Source organism: Mirounga leonina, unplaced genomic scaffold, assembly GCF_011800145.1.
Source record: "Mirounga leonina isolate KUSES-001 unplaced genomic scaffold, KU_Mleo_1.0 Mir_127, whole genome shotgun sequence".
Lineage (NCBI taxonomy): Eukaryota > Metazoa > Chordata > Mammalia > Carnivora > Phocidae > Mirounga > Mirounga leonina.
In genome coordinates, this window is record NW_023270316.1 from 30,070,009 (window position 1) to 30,091,416 (window position 21,408).

General features: G+C 34.3%; 1 protein-coding gene across 7 annotated transcripts in view; it reads left to right on the forward strand.

Annotated features, from left to right (window-relative positions):
• MYCBP2 (MYC binding protein 2) overlaps positions 1–21,408 on the forward strand; it is a 271,010-nt gene that overhangs the window by 132,862 nt on the left and 116,740 nt on the right. For all 7 annotated transcript variants that reach the window (XM_035003215.1, XM_035003216.1, XM_035003219.1 and 4 more), the window contains 10 exons: positions 153–287; positions 1,657–1,740; positions 2,961–3,057; positions 5,725–5,917; positions 6,460–6,734; positions 10,245–10,466; positions 14,226–14,417; positions 16,477–16,683; positions 17,743–17,874; positions 19,635–19,813. In XM_035003215.1, coding sequence (XP_034859106.1) covers positions 153–287; positions 1,657–1,740; positions 2,961–3,057; positions 5,725–5,917; positions 6,460–6,734; positions 10,245–10,466; positions 14,226–14,417; positions 16,477–16,683; positions 17,743–17,874; positions 19,635–19,813 — 1,716 coding nt within the window. The remainder of the gene's footprint in view (positions 1–152; positions 288–1,656; positions 1,741–2,960; positions 3,058–5,724; positions 5,918–6,459; positions 6,735–10,244; positions 10,467–14,225; positions 14,418–16,476; positions 16,684–17,742; positions 17,875–19,634; positions 19,814–21,408) is intronic.

A 21,408-nucleotide genomic window follows, 5' to 3' on the forward strand; every position in this document is an offset into this window, starting at 1 on the left:
CAGACTTTTTAAAATAGAAGGTTTTTAATGATATTCAACAAGAATCTTACACAATGAATTTCATGTTTTGTTATAAAGGATTTAAAACAAATAAATATATGTAACAGGGAAGTGCAAAGGCATTGTCTTTGACTCACTAATTTTTCTCTCAGAGAAAAATATGCAATGATGTTTGATGAACCAGTTCTCTTGCAAGCTGGTTGGTGGTATGTAGCATGGGCTCGAGTGTCCGGACCCAGCAGTGACTGTGGATCTCATGGACAAGCTTCTATTACCACAGATGATGGGTAAGCAAAATGTTTAAGTATAACTTAAGCAACTCTCATTTTTGTTAGTGGAATATTGTTTTAGCAGCTCAGAGGTCTTCCAGGAGGATAAAAATGTCAGTAAGACTAGAACATAATGTGACTGCCAAACATTAAATTTATGCAGTCTCATGCCAGATTAAGGTCTAGACAGAACAGGGAGAGAATAGGACTGCTACTCTTTGCTCTTGTCATTTGTCATTTGTATGTATTTCTGGGTGTTATATCATTTAAGAACTTATTTCCAATCAGAAATTATATTAAGTGACAAGAAGATTGAGGAATTTGGAAACCATAAAAAAGAAACACTTGCTGTAAAATTTGACAGTGCTTATAAAAACGTTTATAAAAATTTCAGTTTTAGCAATATGAGATGGTACAGTTGTAATAAGATGTGGGGGAGATTTACTGTTTAAATTTCATATATGGAGTGCTTTTTAGTTTATAAAACACTTTCATATCTGTATTCTCATTTGATTCTCTCAACAATTTTGTGAAGCTGTTATTAGCTCTGTTTTCCACTTGGGAATAGAGAGACAGGAGGTGAAGTGATTTGCTGCACATCATATCACTGTTGTGTGGCAGGACCCAATCTGGACTGGAATTGCTTGACTCTAACTCTAATCTTCTTTATTCTCAGTACTCTGGATTAGTGTGTTTGAAAGGACCATTATTTTAGAAGAGAAATTTAATTTACTCCTTACTCTTCTTGAGCATAAACTATTTGAAATGAGTAGAAGTTATGTAATAGTATATTTCAGATAGTTTTGTTCAATTCATAACAGAGCTTACCAAAAACAGAACAGACTAATTAATGAGGAGAATTCTTTGTTCCTGAATGTTCAAGTAGAATGCCATAGAAAAACTAAGTCTGCTGTAAAGTATCCCTTTCAGACTTACTCTAAGATTGTGAGTTAGCACTGGGGAGACTGCCTTGATCCTGGACTGTGTGATTCCATATGCAGTTTATTGAACTATGGAATATCACAGCAGTTTGAAGCTAAAGCTTATCATGTGTGTGGTTGAACAGATTTTAAACTGTTTGTAAGTTGAAATATTTTGTTAAAAGCTTATTGTTCTGGTTAAAGTTGAGCTGGGGGTACTAAAAGGGGGCAGGACAGCTGCTTATCCAGGAGTTCATGATCAGGTTTAACTCCTTCATTTTATTCATTAAGCCATTCAGAGCTTGAACCAAAATAAAAACAATTCCTTTTTACTTGTGTTTTCCTTAAAGAATGAATCTATCTTCATTAACATAAAATTTGAAAACACTATTGTCAAATTTCTTATTTTCTTTCATGGATCTTGAATCATGTTTTTTGGTATCATTGTTATTTTTTCTCTTTCTTAGGGTGGTTTTCCAATTTAAGAGTTCAAAGAAGTCAAATAATGGTACAGATGTTAATGCTGGTCAGATACCTCAATTATTATACAGGTATTTAGCATATTTATAGTTAATTAATAGATTTAGTCCCTTGTTATAATGATCTAGGATACTACAAAATATATGTGACATATGAAAGAAATTATTTGAAGCATTCAGCAAGTTATAATATACCAGTAGAAATACAGCTATTTTTAACAAAAGCACTTATTTTATATATTTTTAAACATCTTCTACATCAAGCTTAATTTTAAACTTTACCTCATGACTCAGATTATCTGTATTACGCCATTAACAGTATTTTAATAACTTATTTTTAAATCTGGATTTTCATACCCATTTCAAAATATTATAAAGTAATAAAAATTTGTCTCAGAGAAATGCTATTGGGGTGTTAGATGGGGACTTCAGATGCAGGCCTGATTGATTTGCTGTTGTCTTATGTTTCCTGTTTGTACTGTGATGGAATGAATAGAAAATCCCTTACTGCTGAGGGGCGCCTGGGTGGCGCATTCGGTTAGGTGTCTGATCTTGGTTTCAGCTCAGGTCGTGATCTCAGGGTGGTAGGATCAAGCCCCACCTTGGGCTCCATGCTCAGTAACTTGTAACTGTCTCTCTCTATCCCCCTCCCCCCAACTCTCTCTCTTTCTTTCTCTCTCTCTCTAAATAAATCTTAAAAAAAAAAAAAGAAAATCCCTTACAGCTGAAAAATTTCCTTTTACTTGAAATATCAAATAATAACTTGTCAATGTGATAAGATTTATTATATTTATAACATTATTTAAGAATTTTAATTACTTCATGTATTTGAGACATGGAAGCATATGCCTGTGTATCCATCTATTCCTAATAAACTACTGCAGTAATATTTAGAATGAAGAATTTGAATAGATATAAACCCTACTAAAATATGTCATTCTTTGAGTAGCAATAAAATCTAAAGAAATACCTCTAGAACAGTGACTGTCTCTCATGTTTTCCTTCCCTAGTAATCACTTTAAGAATCTAGGTGGTATAAACCTCAGTTTTCCCAAGAAGAGATTTTTGTTTGTTTTTATGCAATTTATTATAGTTTGTGTTTGTAACATGTAGCATTATGAACATAGCAAGTTGCTCGGACTACTCCTGGGTACACTAGTGGAATAACTTCTTAATAATATAGCACTTAATATTTAATAGTAGCATATTTTGCTCTTACAAAACGTATATTTTGAAAAGAAAAATGTCTTTGGACTTTCCAACATAAATTTCTGTGTGTCTGCTACCGTCAGACTTCCAACCAGTGATGGCAGTGCTTCAAAAGGCAAACAGCAAACCAGCGAACCTGTACACATTTTAAAGAGATCTTTTGCAAGAACTGTCTCAGTGGTAAGCCATTTTTTTAAAATTTCAGGTTTTTTGTCCAGTGCTCCCATTTCATTTTGATGTTTCGCATTTAGCCACTCTTCTAAGAGTTCATCTCAGCACAGTTTTATGAACTCAGATGTGTTTTTGTATTACTGAGATCCTGGGCCAAAGAGTATGCCCTTTCAATAATGGGAAGGTAGAGATGTTGGCTGACTTTAACATGAACTTCAACATGAACTGATATAACTGGTGGGTTTTCTTGTTAATCATGTATAAGTACATATGCTGAAGGAGTTAAAAAGTCAAAGAAAAGTTAAAACTGATACTGACAAAAAGTGGTAGCCTAATGCTTGAGGAGCTAAATACAAGAGTTGTATATCTAACTAAGGACTCTGTTGAACTACTTGACCATCCACATTTTACATTTAAAGATATGCTACATTACTGGGGTTGCCAGTGTAGAATGGAAAGCCAACACGATGTAATTGAGAGATCATGGTATGTGTGCCCAGGAAGTCTGAGTTAAGTTCTTGTTCTTTCATTTATTAGTTGAGCATTCTTATGCCAGTTATTTAAATAAACCTTGTGATAGCATCATTATGAATTTCTAATGAGATAAGGGATGCAAAAATGCATCTTAAATTGTAAGGCACTATATGAATGTGATTTATTAATAGAGTTGGTAGTCTTTCATGTTCATGAACTGTGTAGGATGAATGCTTTTTTTTTTCCCCCTTTTTTAATTAGTTTTTTAAATCACAAGATTAATATACATTCCTGGTTGGGAAGAGGGTGGAGTGGGGATAAACCTATGTTAAAAGTATACTAAAGTTCTTTCCCCATCACTCTGTTACTGTTTAAATTTTGATGTATATCCTTCCAGACCATTTTTATACATACACAGACTTGTTAGTTTATATATACAGTATGCTGTACAGCTCTGTTTGTAATGATAAAGTTTTACATCTTCCTTTTTAAAATTTTCGTAGTATCAAGGACATAATCCATGTTAGTATATTTGGTTCTTTGTTAATCTTGTATTTGCATAGCATCCTATAAAATAGTTGTACCCTTAATTTATTCAACCCTGTACCTATCAAAGGACTATTTATTTCTTGTTTTTTTTACGATTATGTCCTTCCCTATGCATCTTTCACTACTTACGTACTTATGTGAATATTTCTACTGGAAGTGTGCTGATTTAAATTTTGATATATCATGCCAAATGACCTTCCAAAAGATCTGTGGTAGTTATAGAGATAGTGCTTGCAATAAGAGGTTACAAGAACTTTGGCTCCTTGGTATTTTGGCATCCTTTTAGTATTAATATCAGTTAGATACCTTTTGATCCAAATAAGTATCTTGACTTCCTATGTCTTTTTCAGTGATCTCTTTTTCTGTGCTTAGTAATTTTTTGACATGTATGTCCAAGTGGTTTTGTGGTCATTAGGTAATTGTTATCTTTATATAAGAAATGTATTCAACTATTTCTTTAAAAAACTAAACTATAAACTCTTATTCTTGGTATTACTATACCAGAGGACTGGAATTTGGTGGGGATGAGAGAATAAGTGCTTTGCTTTGAGATGATCTAGTATTTGTCATCATGTAAGTATGGTAAAGCCTGCAGAACCACTGGAACTGAAAGGGATGCCCACTACCCTAAACCCATATTGTAGAATTTAAAAATCTAGTAAGAATTTTTTACTATTTTCTAGTTAAATTTTATCTTCTATTAACTTGTTTATCAAGGGTTAGCTGTAGTTTGTGTGGTAAAATTTAATATGTAGGCATAAAATAAGTTATTTGATACTGTCACCAATACCTGATACTAAATAAAATACTTTATTATATTAAAAAATTATTAAGGTGGGGGCGCCTGGGTGGCTCAGTTGGTTAAGCGACTGCCTTCGGCTCAGGTCATGATCCGGGAGTCCCGGGATCGAGTCCCGCATCGGGCTCCCTGCTCGGCGGGGAGTCTGCTTCTCCCTCTCACCCTCCCCCCTCTCATGTGCTTGCTCTCTCTCATTCTCTCTCTCTCAAATAAATAAATAAATCTTTAAAAAAAATTATTAAGGTGTTTTAAATACTTCTGGCTTATTTATATAATACTATAGTAACAGTGTAGAGTTTAATTTTGCTTTCAAGTAATCATGTATTTGTAAATGTTTTTAATTTTTTCCTTATATGATAAACTAGATAGGTTGGTAGCAGGGAAACAAAAACGTATTTTTAAATAGGCAAATATGGGAGCACCTGAGTGGCTCAGTCATTTAAGCCTCTGGCTCTTGGTTTTGGCTCAGGTCATAATCTCATAGGTCGTAAGATCCAACCCCATGCTCAGTGCAGAGTCTGCTTGGGATTCTATCCCTCTGCCCATCCCCCTACTTGCTTGTATGTTCTCTTCCCTCAAACAAATAAATAAATCTTTTTAAAAATAAATAGGCAAATATTGAAGAATGTTGTTTTTATACATGCCTAACTACTTTACCTTTTTTGTCAAACTTCAAAGATATTCCTAATGGTAATTTGATCAATGAACTAATAAAATATCCATTATTTGGGCTAATCAAAACTCAGTAAAGAAGTTCAAATAAAGTTTTGAAGTTCACTGTCATCTCTGCATTTGATTCAGCCTATGGTATCATTTGAACTAATTGTTATCTGTTTTTTTATATTCTGGATTAGGAATGTTTTGAGTCATTGTTAAGTATTCTTCACTGGAGCTGGACCACCTTAGTCTTAGGAGTTGAAGAACTTAGAGGATTAAAAGGATTCCAGTTCACAGCTACACTTCTAGATCTAGAGAGACTGCGCTTTGTGGGTACCTGTTGTCTGAGGTTATTGCGTGTCTATACCTGTGAAATTTACCCAGTATCAGGTATGAAGCATGTTTTTAAATTACTTTAGGGAGAAAATATTTGACACATTGGGAAGGTCTGTATAGGGATAACCAGGAGTTTAAGATCCCCAGCTGCCTTTAATCTTCTCCTAAAATGAGGGAAGAAAGTCGGCTTGCCGTATTTATTTTTTATTATTTATTAAGCTTGCCTTATTATTTATTTACTTACAAAGAATAAAACAGATTACATGTTGATAACAAAAATTCATGTTAAGCTAAAAAAATACTCTAATAATGTATTATTTTAAACGGATTCGGTCAAATAGAAATTTTTTGAACAACTCATTTGGACTTAAATGCTGAAACCAATGTTCCTGTTGTTTTTTGTTTGTTTGTTTTTTGCCCTACTTAGATTTTTAAAAGAAATTATTTTGGACCACATTTAACTCTAAATTGTTTCATTTCTTGGTTATGAGTACTTGCAATCTTTAGCTGTATAGGAAATTACTTGAATTATATTGAATATCTCCATGCATATTTATTATTCTATTTAATTAGCAATCTGCTTTGTTCCCTCAAAGCTACAGGAAAAGCAGTTGTGGAAGAAACTAGCAAATTAGCAGAATGTATTGGAAAAACCAGAACTTTGTTAAGAAAAATTTTGTCAGAAGGCGTTGACCACTGCATGGTGAAGTTGGATAATGATCCTCAAGGATATCTCAGTCAACCCTTGAGTCTCCTAGAAGCTGTCCTTCAGGAGTGTCATAATACCTTCACTGCCTGTTTTCATTCTTTCTACCCAACTCCTGCCTTACAGTGGGCTTGCCTGTGTGATCTGCTGAATTGTTTGGATCAGGTAATTTAAGTTTGTAAAATGTGGATTGAAAAATGATACATTGCTTAATGCTCTTCAAGAAAATAAAGTGCTGTTGCCTCAATCTTTCTAACTTTTATAAAAGGTAAATTAGGACATTGGCTTGGTATGACTTACGTAATGCGTGACTTACATAATCCAAGTTGAAGGACTTGTTTTTTTTTCTGTGCTTTATCATTCTTAGTTATAAAATTGGCAGGCACACTGCACAGCTGCTGATTCGCCCTTTGAATCTGTGAGTGAGTGTGCACACGTGAGAGCGAGAACAATCGAGAGTGTGTGTGTAAGAGCAAGGATAGCGCTAGAAGGGCAGCTTCTGCCACCCGCGTCTCTTCAGAGCGGTCAGGAGGGAGGGCTGTGAGCGAGCTTGCCTGCTGATGACATTCAGTCATGAGGAAACCGCGAGCCTCCTAAGGGTGTGTGTTCCAAATCGCGGCTTCGAAATACTGGAGGCAAAAAACTGACAGAATTAGGGGGAAATGGACGAATTCGCAGTGATACCTGGAGACTTCGGTGCTCCTCTCTCAGTAATTAACAGAACAGCAGACCAGCAAATCATTAGAGAAATAGAAGATCTGAACAGTGCTATCAACCACGTTGGTTTCACTGGTATTCATAAAACAGAAAGTGCAAGTGCAGAATACATGCTGTTTCCATGTATACATACCACGTTCACAGAGATAGATCATATGCTAGGCCATAAAACAAGTCTTAGTAAATTTCAAAAGATTAAAATTAAAGAGAGTTTCAGACCACAATAGAACTAAACCAGCGGCAAAATATATTGAGAAAGGCACTAAATACGTGGAAAAGAGACAACACTTACAAGTAACCAGTGAATCAAAGTAGAAATCGAAAGGAAATTGGAAACTATTTCAGACTAAAAGATAAAAGTATAACATCAGAATTTGTGAGATGTAGCTAAAGCATTAAATGATAATACTAGCGAAGAAGAAAGGTTTAAAATCAGTGATCTAAGTTTCTTCCTAAAGAAGTCAGAAAGAATTAGCAAACCAAAGTAAGAAGAAAGTAATCAAGATGAAGGAAATAATAAAGATAAGAGCAGAAACGAGTAAAGTAAAAATAGAGAAAATTGACAAAGTTGAAAGTTGGTTCTTTGAAATGAAAACCAAATTAATAAACTCCTAGCAAGTCTGATTGAGAGACAAGAGATAAAGAAAAAACACAAAATACCACGATCAGGAATGAAACAGGGAATATCACTGTAGATCCAGAAAACTGATAAGGGAATATTATGAATAACTTTATATTAGTAAGTTATAACTTTAGATAAAGTAGACAAATACCTTGAAAAATACAGCTTAACCAAAACTGACACAATAAGAAATAGAAAAATCTGAACTGCCTTATATCCATTAAAAAATTGAATCTATTATCAAAGACTTTCCCACAAAGAAAAGTCCATACCCAGATAATTGTCATTGCTGAATTATATTAAACCTACAAGAAAGAAATGATATCAGTCTTTTACAAACTCTTTTAGAAAATACAGGAGACAACATTTCCCACTAATTTAGTCAAGTTAGCCTTATCCTGATACCAAAACCTGACTAAGATATTAGAAGAAAAAATTAGTACAGACAAACATTACTCGAACATAGATAACAAAAGCTCTTAATATTATCAAATCAAACCCAGCAATATAAAAAATACATCACACCCAGTAGGGTTTTTCTTAGAAATGCAAGATTAGTGTAACTTTCAAAAATCAATGTAATTCACCATATTAACTGAATAAATAGAGAAAACTGTATAATCCTCTCAATAGGTAATGAAAAAGGATTTGACAAAATTAGCACTTATTCAGCGATGAAAACTTCTCATCAAACTAGGATTTAAGGAAACTTCTTTAATCTAGGATTATAAAGGATATCTACAGAAGAATTTACAGTTAATATCATACTTAATGGTGAAATATTGAATACTGCCCTAAGTTCAGGAACAAGGCACGAGGTAACTGTTCTCACCACTTCTATTTAACATTGTAGTGGAAGTTCTAGCGCCTTCTCCCCTAAGAAAGTTCACTGTCATCACCACGGTATCCTAGCCTATTTGAAAGATAGTCCAGTGATGACATCTGGGTAGGCAACTTTGTTTTTATTTTGTTACTACTATTTTTTAGGCAATTTCCATACTGAACTTATTCTTAGTATTAAAAAAACTATTTCATTGTGGCAAGAACACGTAACATGAGAGCTACCTCTTAATACACTTTGAGCATATAATATGATATTGTTAACTACGGGTATGATGTTGTATGGGAGATCACTAGCGCTTACTCATCTTTCATAACTGAAACTTTATACCCGTTTAACACAACTCCCCACTTCCCCCTTCTCCCAACCATTCTATTCTCTGCTTCTGTGAGTTTGACTATTTTAGATACTTCATATAAGTGGAATCGTGCAGTATTTTGTCTGTCTCTGACTGGCTTATTTCACTCATTGTAGTGTCCTCCAGGTTCATCCATGTTCTATAGCAGAGTAGTATATTTTACTAGTCGGTTTCCTGGGGCAAGATTATTGCCTGGATTAGTGCACAACTTACTCTGTCGACCTGTGCAGTCTCATATGGTTGTTTTCGTTGCCACTGAACAGGTTACAGGCAGGCTAACTTTAACAAATGTTGATTTAACAGATAGGATGTTGCATTTAGCCTGAATTTGTAACACAGATGTTTGCTGAACTAAGTAGTGTGTACGCAGTTTTTGTGAATTAGTATATCCTGTCTTGGTAAGTTTTTAATATTTTGTTAAAAAATCGGAGAGCCTGCGTGGCTCAGTTGGTTAAGCATCTGCCTTCAGCTCAGGTCATGATCTCAGGGTCTTGGGCTCCCTGCTCAGTGGAACGTCTACTTCTCCCTTTCCTTCCTCTCTTACCCCTGCTCCCACTCCTGCTCTCTCTCTCTCTCTCAAATAAATAAATAAAATTTAAAAAGAACTTACAAGTATGCTACTTATTTTTTGAATAAACTATATAATGTGATGACATAATTTTTGACCTTAGCAAAATGTTTATTATAGTAGCTATTCATTATGCTACATTACCATTAGTGAAATGTTATAGTAGTACCGAATTACAATTTAAATCATTTGTTATTGGAAGAAAGCGGTTTCAGTGCTTGTTTTACTGGACATGGATATATACTGATTGGGGCCTTTTTTATGTCATTCTTTGAGCGTCGTGCTAAAGAGGACTGTGATTCTGAGGATATATTAAAGTCATTGATTGGAGAATAGGAGGCTGCTTTTTCTTGACCATATTTAATAATTTTTCCATCTTCGTTGGGTAGTAACTTGAACAGTTGTGTTTAAAAGTATTGATATAATTAAATCCCATAACACGACAATTAAAATGAATCCTAGAAAATTTTGGAATAATTTAAAAAGTTGTTTACCTTTTGTATACCCAAAAATGTGGATTATATTGATGCCATATTTCTTTGGTGGGTGCATATTTCTCTTTTTAAAAGGATATCCAAGAAGCAAACTTCAAGACCTCAAGTAGCCGATTGCTTGCAGCTGTTATGTCAGCTCTGTGCCACACTTCTGTTAAGCTGACTTCTATCTTCCCTATTGCATACGATGGAGAAGTACTACTACGATCAATTGTTAAACAAGTTAGCACAGAGAATGACTCAACACTAGTTCACCGGTTTCCCCTTTTGGTAGCACATATGGAAAAACTTAGCCAGGTAGGTCTTCTTCTGAAATACCTTTTATCCTGAAGCAATAAAACTACAAATGAGGGCATATTTAAGTTGGTGCTTATTCTTCTATATTGGTATTTACCAAATAAGTATGTGTTTCACAAGAAGAGCTAAAATTCAGGAGGAAACATTTTCTTATGTTTACCTATAAATCTGCAATATTTTTTCTCTAATTCTTAAATTCTGAATGAAACCTAACCTATAAAAAAAAAATGTGAGGGTTATGCAATGAATTCCCATGTATTTGTTATTTGCCAAACCATTTGAAAGTTGCAGATACTATAAGCAAACTTTTAGATTCTAATATTTTAGATTGCCAAGATAGAATTCGAGGGAAATAAATAAATTTTTGAAACGTTTTTCTATAACATTTTGGTATGTTAAAATAAACATTCTAAAACAGTCATAGTAGTAACCATTTCTGGTTTATTAGAAAGCACTATAGAGAAAAATTAAATACACAAGAAAACCATATGTAATATTATCAAGTTGATGAGAAGTAATCTTTAAAATGAAAGCCAAGAAAAACAGTAGAATATAGAATAGTATCCTAATGTACAATAGCAATTTTCTGTTGACTGAAGCAACAGAAAAATTATGAGAGAATTGTAAGTGACATATAGAATGAAGGACAATAGCAGAATGGGAAAGAAAACTTACAGTTAATATAATACCTTCGTAGAATTACAGTAGAAATAATAAGAGTAAATACAAGAGGGACTTTAGAGAGCAAGCCAGCATGGGAAAAATTTCAGCCTTACTAGAAACTAAATGTGAATGAATTGAGGTACTGATTTATTTGTAAAAAATTAGGAAAAATGATTTTTTTTTCTCTTATAAAGTCCTACTCTGGTGAGACTATGAGGAAACCTACTAAACTTTTGGATGCTTTCTGGCATTATGTAATTAGTCTAAGTAATCTTTTTCTTTCAGCAAGTTTATTGTGTACCTACTATTTACTGGGATTGTAATTAGGTACTAGTTGAGACAGGAGTAAAAAAGATAAACCAGCTCCTGAATTGGCGGGGCAGGGGATGTCTATAAACTGGAAGATATTCTTACAAGATAAATTGCCAATTCAGTATTAGGTGTGATGAGTATTTGCAAAGGAAATTACCCAAGGGAATAATTGAAAGACTAAAGCTTTATGTGTATTTTATTAAAAGGAAAAATGGAAAACCTTAATTAGAGCCTTTTATGTTCATCACTAGGTGAAATAGTTTAATTTGGATATATCAGTGTGATAAAAAAGGGCTTGGCCTTTAAAAATAGCTATATTTACATTTAATATCAAGGGTGATGTTGAGGTCCCTGGGTGGTTCAGTCAGTTAAGCGTCTGCCTTCTGCTTAGGTCATGATCTCAGGGTCCTGGGATTGAACCCCATGTTGGGCTCCCTGCTCAATAAGGAGTCTACTTCTCTCTCTGCCCCTCCTCCCCTCCCCCAACCCTGCTCGTGCTTTCTCTCTCTCTCAAATAAGTAAAATCATAAAAAAAAAAAAGGTGATGTTTTTACATTTTTAAATTAGAAAATCAGAAACCAAAGTATATATACTTTATGACTATGGTATACTATGATGACTGTGTAAACTATGTATGCAAAAGGCATATGTATTTTTTAATATGTAGGTAGTACGTATTTTGAAAGAATACTGAGAAATGAAAATAATGCTTAGGTGATAAAGTTATGGATAATTCTCTGTTTTTCTTTTAGAATTCACTTTAGTGTTACAATCTTTCCTTAAAAGTATAGTAAAATTTAAAAATATTTAAAAGTTTTCAGAACCACACACATTTGGTAATTATTAATAATTGTATATTTGTATGTCTTTGTTAATATTCTATGAAGATAGTACATATCCTTCTATCCTTTTCTTAATAGATATTGCAGGATTCTACCATTTGGGTATAGCATAATTTAGTTAATGTTTTCCCTCTACATATATATACATATTTAGATTATTCCCAATATTGTAGTATTTTAATCATGCTACTAAAAGTATCATTGACTACATTTTTATGCATATTCATGGTGATCTTTCCAGAGTAAATCATCAGGAGTGGAAAAATTCTTAAGTAAAAGGAAAACACCTCAAGACTTTACTACAAATTGTCAAAATGCCCTCCAGAAAGCTAGTGTCAGCTTGCATTCCCCACCACTGGTGACTGAATTCCTTTCTCTAAAATTTAAGTGGCTAGTGATGTGCATATATGTATATGTATATTTTTTTGATTCTTCAACTAAAACACTGACACTAGTAAATCCATCTTAAGATTATATGGGAAGCTTCTTGTATTAATCTTGTTAGTTACTAATAGAAACTAAGTGGGTATAACTAGATAAATACACTTCACCCATCCCCCTAATAAAGCCCTTCCAAGATTATTGATTATGGAGTATAATTGGGGATTGAGTTTCATCCAAAGCTGATTTTCTGAGAAGTTCCAAAAAGTAAAGTTTCTGGAGAATCAAAGTGATGTAAAGGATAGAAGAATTACAATTTTAACAAAATCAGAAATTGATTATTTTAAAGCCAGGAAAACTAATTACATAAGAAGCTGATGTGTTATGGTAATTTTATTCAAATGATAATAGAAATAATTTAAAGATGGAAGATTATCTCTAAGTGACTTTTTGTTCAGCCTAAGATTGTACATTAAGAAAGATGTATAATAATGCTTATCATGATTTTAACTGAAAAGTTACTTAATTTTCTGTCATGGGTTGAATGTGTACTCCATTTACATATTTGATTTGTCTTGGGAAGGCTGACTTCCTTGAGATTTTATGACTTTATGAAATCTGTTGAATTTGTTACATATGCTGTATGTCATAATGCAGTATGGAATGTTAGTATTGTGGAAGAACTTACCTATTCAGGGGCAACCAGGTGATTTTGATAACTGAATCATAGCATGTAATTCCCCTGATTTTACAAAAGTTGAAGCACTATGAAGAAACTGGAACTAAATCTCAGGTGGTTTGATTCACTAGTCTACAGTAAAATCGAAAGGGTCATTGCTCACAATTGGCCCCCTCACAAAACCAGATACATTTTGCTCCCTGTCCATAGCGGGCTAAAAGATATCAGGGATGGTAAAAAAGATAAATAGTGTTCATGCTGGATATCAATTAAATTAATCATCTTTTCCCTTTATTTTTGGAAAAAAATATTTTCCCCCTTAGTCTTTACTGGGACTTTATAATTTCTTAAAATTTTTCCATTGGTAGGGGTTGGAATTTCTTAGGAAATCAAGTACAGTAGAAAATGTAAAACTGCATAGGAGTATTTATAGTAAAATTCCATGTTTTTATTACATTTTATTAGGAAATAGATTTGTACAGACTATTTCTCAGTTGCTTTACCTCGTGTTCGCTTTGGCAGCACATATACTCAGTTGCTTTACCTCTAAATATACCAGAAATAATTATCTTAGATTGGAATCTTGTCCTATAAGAAAAGCTTTTTAGATAGGAGTGTTTTTCTGTCATATGTGATTGTTACTGAGAAGTTAAATAAGAGAATAAGTGAAAGTGACTCAAAGCTAATAAAAAACATCTTGTAAAGATGTACTTTTATGATACACAGAATAATTGAAAAAAGAACTTCTAAGTGAAAAGTAAATTCAGTGGTTCCACACACAACTGGATGGATTTATAGACACAGAGTCAAGCGTGAATATTAAGGTGTAGGAAAATAAAGCAGTAGTATCTTGGAACTTTTTTCTTTTTTCATGTATCTTAGAGTGAAGAGAATATCTCAGGTATGACAAGCTTCCGTGAAGTTCTGGAGAAAATGCTGGTTATTGTTGTGCTCCCAGTCAGGAATAGCCTGAGGAGAGAAAATGAGCTCTTCTCCTCCCACCTGGTTTCCAACACCTGTGGATTGCTGGCCAGTATTGTCAGTGAACTGACAGCATCAGCCCTGGGATCTGAGGTAGTGTTATATTTTGAGATTGGATAATAAGCACATGTTTAAACTTTCCACAGTTTCTTTTTTCATATATTTTGGCTTTGTAGAAACTAATTTTAATCCCATTTGTGTTGTTTTTCTTTAAAACAAAACAAAACCTTCAAGCTAAATTGTTTGGCTTTCCCTTCCTTATACCTCTTCTTTGCTCTTGCTTGCTCCCCCTCTGTCTCTCACATTTACCCAGAATGTCACAGTAATACAAACTGTATGTTTTCCTCTCATATGCTCCATAGTACAACCTCACTGCCATGTCCCAATGGAAGCAAAAATCGTTCACATTGCTGGGTAATGAGTCATAGAAATGGGGCTACTAATAGTGAACACGTGGTATGGAGAAGGTAAAGAGGTTTAAACCTTAGTTCTGCGCACTTGACTGACACTAGACAAAGAACGTATGTAAAATGGGCATTCAGGACACTCAGATTGTTGTACAGCCATGACCACAAAATTTTTAAAGGATCAAATATTATTGTGTTTGAGAAAACTACTTCAAAAGGGCTTTACATGTTGTAAAGTAACATTATTTTTAACCATTTCACTGCCCTGCTCACTCTGTTGTACAATTTATATAAATGTTTTAACTGAATTTAGTGAAGTTTTCTAATTTTTTCCCCAAAAAAGCAGACAGATTGGTTTTCAAAATCATGTCGTAATGTGAAATACCTTATATCACTCAAATGAATGTTTAATAGCTAGCATTTATTCAGTTGCCTGCCAGATAACATCTTTTCTCTTTTCTCTCTTTTACTTTTATAATTCCTAGCCCTTGCTTTTTCTTACTTACAGATTTATTTTAGGATCTTTGCTGAATTAATCTATCCAGGCTGTACTCATTTCTGATTCATAGTGACAGTTTAGCCTTTAGGATTTCTGAATGATTACATGTACCTGCACATATTTTAGTATTTCACCCTGGGAAGCATTTCCTTCATTTCTTTGTTAGCTTTGACTTTGGCACAGGAGGTCACTGAACCCTTGTCAGAAAATTTTAATTTAGTTCGTTTGGGGTTTTTTTGTTTTTTGTTTTTTTTTTTCACTTAGTCATCAGCCTATAATATACTTCCCTTCTGTACCGATCCTGGAAGAGAAAGTCTGTGATGCATAGCTCCCCGTCAGAAGGTTACTATCTAGTTTTCCCTTGTGAACTTAACTTTTTTTTTTTTTAATGAAAAAGAATGCCCCAAATTGCAGGTGCCTAATATACAAACTTGGAAGTTTCCAAAGGTCCTTGCTTAGACATCCATATTTCTTTCTTTCCCAGAGCAGTTTGAAATTCTTGCTAGAATCATAAACTTCAGTTTTTTTCCTCTTATAGGTCTTCCAAATTTCTGCAGCCTTAGATCAAAAGCTGGCTCTGTAATGAAAAAGAGCAGTTTCAAGCCAAAATAAGTTTACTGATCCTCTCTAACAAGTCTGTAATTAGTGAGGTTGTACTTGTATATATATATTCAAATATTGAATGACAAGTTATAACATACATTAGTGGTATTCAAACTTAAGACATAGAACATTTCCTGCAAATGAAGTCTTCAAAACTCACAGATGAGAGGGGGGATAGTCTGACTGATGGAGGGAAACTTGAGTCCACCTCTTTCTGGATTACCCATCTCTGCGGAAGTCCTAGAGCTCTGTGTCACATGGTTTGAAAACTGCTGGTCCATAGAATGTTAGTGAAATTTTGGTATCTCTTTTCAAAGTGAGTGATATAATTCATTCATATGTTATGACTGTAATAACTTACTGGTATATAGTTCTGACATTATAAATTAAGTGAAATATATAGTTCCCTATGACTAAGAGAAGAAAATACTGTCAAATGATACTGATTTGTAAATTTAGAATGACAAAATCTGGTTTTATTGCTGGGTAATCTCTATAGAATGTACGTTTAGGAGGGTTTACAGCCAATTGTTAAATGTAGGTTATCTTTTTGAACTTCTTGGAAATTTGGGATTTTGTTAAAGGTATATTAACGCTCAGGTACAGACTACTGGTGTGTAATTGTGCTTTTGTTTGTTCCTAGGTTGATGGACTTAATTCTCTCCACTCTGTTAAGGCCAGTGCTAACCGATTCACAAAAACAAGTCAAGGAAGAAGTTGGAACACTGGGAATGGGTCCCCTGATGCAATCTGTTTTTCAGTAGACAAACCTGGAATAGTTGTGGTTGGTTTTTCTGTCTATGGAGGAGGTGGAATTCATGAATATGAATTAGAGGTATTGGTTGATGATGTAAGTACCTCTCTTCCAGTGTTCATCTTGCTGTGTGGGTTACCATTATCATAGTAAGACTGCTTAAATCTTTGAGGGGTTAGCTGATTAGTCATTAGTCATGGCAGACATGAAAGAAAATGAGAGTGATTCTGCATGATTGCTTGTGTGCCATTCTGGATCACTTCTGCCTCATATTTTTTGCACTTCCAGGGGAAATGTTAAATGAAAAGACTAGAAATTATATAGTTAAGCTCCTAATGATAACTTCTGTATAATTTTTTTTGCTATTATAGTTTTTTAAGAAACAAGAACAATATTCAGATCGATACTATTATCTGTATCAGTGATTAAAGCAATTTTGTCATAGAGTGTTAATGGATGATTCTTAGTAAAGATAGTATTGATTGATTGATTAAGCTCTATCTTGCTCTATTCTCTAAATTATTTAAAGAACCCGAGTTTTCACAAAGTTTTATTAAAATGGGACAGAAAGTTACCGTGTAAATCATTTCATAATAAATAGAAATCTTTCCGTATCATGATTCTTTTTAGCAATTAATTTAAATTATTTCCCTACTTCATTAGGTTCTATAATTAGAGTTGCACTCTCCAAATGAAGAAGTGGGAATCATTTTAAAACATCAGATGAGGGCGCCTGGGTGGCTCAGTTGGTTAAGCGACTGCCTTCGGCTCAGGTCATGATCCTGGAGTCCTGGGATCGAGTCCCGCATCGGGCTCCCTGCTCAGCGGGGAGTCTGCTTCTCCCTCTGACCCTCCTCCCTCTCGTGCTCTCTGTCTCTCATTCTCTCTCGCAAATAAATAAATAAAATCTTTAAAAAAAATAAAAATAAAAAAAAAAAAATAAAACATCAGATGAGAAAATCCCATTTATATGATTTAGGTTCTAGAGTCCTCAGGAAATCCGATAAAAGTGAATAGTTTAGCATTCCAGAAATTTTTTCTTCAATATGTATAGGGGAATGCTAATGGATAATTTTATATACAAGAAAATAAACTGCTTAAAAACAAAACAAAATTAAGAATATGGTGGGTTTTGTCTTATTTTGTTTTAATTAGAGCGAACATGCAGGAGATTCGACTCATTCTCATAGATGGACATCTCTAGAATTAGTCAAAGGAACCTATACAACAGATGATTCACCCAGTGATATAGCTGAAATCAGACTTGACAAAGTTGTTCCTTTAAAGGTAATTTCAATTATGTTTCTTTTGTAAATAAGAAGTATTATTATGTAGCTTATTTAAAAAGTAATGAAAAGGGCGCCTGGGTGGCTCGGTTGGTTAAGCGACTGCTTTCGGCTCAGGTCATGATCCTGGAGTCCCGGGATCGAGTCCCGCATCGGGCTCCCTGCTCGGCAGGGAGTCTGCTTCTCCCTCTGGCCGTCCCCCCTCTCATGTGCTCTCTCTCTCATTCTGTCTCTCAAATAAATAAATAAAATCTTAAAAAAAAAAAGTAATGAAAAGTATTCCTTTAAGTGGTACTTTAAACGTTTATAGAGTCACTACTATACTCCTGATATTGTACTGTATTATATTCTGTTTTTGCAAAAGATCTCTTAAAATCTGGTATAGTAGAAAGTATTGTTAGGTTTTGGAGTCAGAAGTAGCTTCAGGGGCCTGCTCTTCCACAAAGTAGCTCTAAGACATTGGACATCATTATTTAGCTACTCTGGGACTTACCTGTAGGTTGGGAAGGATAGTATCTACATTGTAGTGTTGTTCAGAGGAAATTAAATAATGGCATAAAGTACTTGGCTCCATGCCTAACACAGTATAGAAGCTTAGTAAATATGAGTTCCTGTCTTTCCTTCTCTCATTGTGCCAAAACTCACTTTTTAAAAAAATGGGCTTGGGGCACCTCGTTGGCTCAGTCGGTTAAGCATCTGCCTTCGGCTCAGGTCATGATCTCAGGATGCTGGGATCGAGTCCTGCATCGGGCTCCCTGCTCAGCGGGGAGCCTGCTTCTCCCTCTCCATCTGCCTGTCACTCTGCCTACTTGTGCTCTCTCTTCTGTCAAATAAATAAATAAAATCTTAAAAAAAAAAAAAAGTGGGCTTAATAGAGTATTAACTATTAAAGTTACTATTACTTTATATAAAAGTTATTTATTCATATAACTTTATTGTCTAGCAGTAAATAACAAATTAGCAAAACAGAAATTTTACTTAACCTTAATTACAAATGGAGTAATTCTGAATTCAACTGTATATTATTATTTTTATTATAGAGCAGAATTTTGGATAAGGTAAGTTCATCAGAGACATTATCAAAGAGAGTTCAGGTACCAAAAAACAAAAAATCTTCACTATGAAGTTTATATCGTAGATCATAAGGCACCAATGTCTGTATCTCATGTTTTCTATGCACAGTGCATCTTATTTGGGACAACTTCTGCTTTTGAATATTTTTCCCATTTTTGTCCACCTAACCATTTCTGACTTTGAGTGTCTCTTAAAAAGATATAGTAGACTCACCATTATTTTTTCCCACATTTGAAATTATTTCAAAATTTAAACCCATCAAAGAAAAATATTAGATTGTTATTTTAAATCTTTTGTTGTGGTTAATACTCTACATTGTGGTTAAGAGCAGGAACTATCCTCAGACTATCTATATTCAAATACTAGTTCCATCACGTATTAGCTGTGTGACTTTGAGTGAGTTACTTAACTTCTCTGTACCTCAGATTCATCTGTAAAATAGGAATAGTAATGGTACTTAACCTCATGAGGTCATTTTAAGGATTAATTTGATTAAAGCACATGAAGTATTTAGTATAGTTCTTTTAAAATAATAAACATCAGTAAGTGTTACTTATCTTCCTGTTTGACATTAAAAATGTGTTTAACCAAATCATCTATAAATATGACAAAGAAATTCAGTTTATTTGCCCAGTTTTTTTATTTCCTCTGTACATTATAAACATGTTTTACATCTTGATTGTGAAGGAAAATGTTAAATATGCTGTGCGCTTGAGGAACTATGGAAGCCGTACAGCCAATGGAGATGGGGGAATGACCACAGTTCAGTGCCCTGATGGTGTGACATTCACATTCAGCACATGCAGCTTGAGTAGTAATGGCACAAACCAAACCAGAGGACAGATTCCACAGATACTCTACTACAGGTAAATGTGTTTATAGAGGTAAGGAGACTGTTGTAAAGTGACAGGAGCCATACAGTTTATTACCAAGGTAAAAAATGCTAATAAATGCATAGTTATAATTCTAGTGTAACTGCCTTGCACATACTTGTGCTAATCCATGTAAAAAGGTCTCATTTCAATATATATATTCAGTGTTTATTGTAAAGGTGAATGCTTTAAAATGTTTTTGTCATTATTTCTTTAATATCTGACATTTTTATGTCTTGGACATATGTGCTATTTGTTGTTACTTTTATAGTTTGTTGTCTACAGTTTCAAATTTAAGTGAAATTTACTCATTTCTTTTTAAAAATAGCAAAAATTGATGATCACATCAACTCTACCCAACTACTAGTGTTGCCTTGATCCTATTATCCAGTCTGCAGTATATTTTGATGTCTGTGAATCTAGTTCTGAGGACCCTAGAGTATATCATGATGTGTTCCTTAACCATTCCTTATATAAACAGTACAAAAAAAATAATAACAATTTGGGGTAAAAAAAACTTCTAAATGTACTTTTGTCATCACATCTCAGTTTTTCTTTTAGTGAATTAGCTGGAATCACAGGTAGTGAGTACCATTCACCATATCATCTACCCTCCGTCTGACTTAGCCTCAGATCCCACCAAGGTTGTGTATCACTTTCAGAGATTTGCTGCTTTCTCTCTTTCCTTCATAAACGATCTGGGAACACTGCCTGGGCAATTTGTACAAAGCTGTTGCCCTGAATGTAGATTTTTCTCCTGCCTTTTTCCATGTGAAATAAAAAAGAAATGGTAGGTGTTAAATAGCTTCCTGGTGGTGTGTTGCTGCTGAGATACAAGTTTTCTAGTCCTTTTCTGAATCATGAAAAACTTTTTGTTACACAGCACCACAATAAATAGTATTCTCTTTCTCAAACCATACATTAAAAAAATCATATCATGCACAGAAGTTATATATTTCAAAAAGCTGGAGAGCCCCTTAGAAGCATCTGCTATCTAGACTATTTCTTACACAAAATACAGTGTTTTAGATATTTTTGTTTCCCACCAAGCTTTACATACCCTTAGCTTTAAATTTAAAATTAATTAAATTTAGGGGCATCTGGGTGGCTCAGTCAGTTAAGCATCCAACTCTTGATTTCATCTCAGGTTGTAATCTCAGGATCGTGCGATCAAGCCCCACATCACACTCCGCACTGGGCATGGACCCTGCTTAAGATTCTCTCTCTCCCTCAACCTCTGCCCGTTCTTCCCCTCCACACACGTGCACTCTCTCTCTCTCTCACTCAAATTAATTAATGAATGAATTAATCAAACAAAGTAAAATGTTCTAAATCTGACTTTTTCTAATTCCCATAATTAACAGTTCAGTACAAGCGATCACTACTGCTCCCTGGGTAACTCTCACAGCTTCTAACCCAGTCTCCCTCCTTTTGCCGCGGGCCTGCTGCATTCAGTTCTGCACGGTGCAGCCAGAGGGATCTTACAGAAATGTACATCGGTCAGGTCTGCCCTTGCTCAGAGTCCTCTCACAGCTTCCCATCCCAGCATGAAATGTAAGGTCTCACAGAGGTGTACAAAGCTCACATGA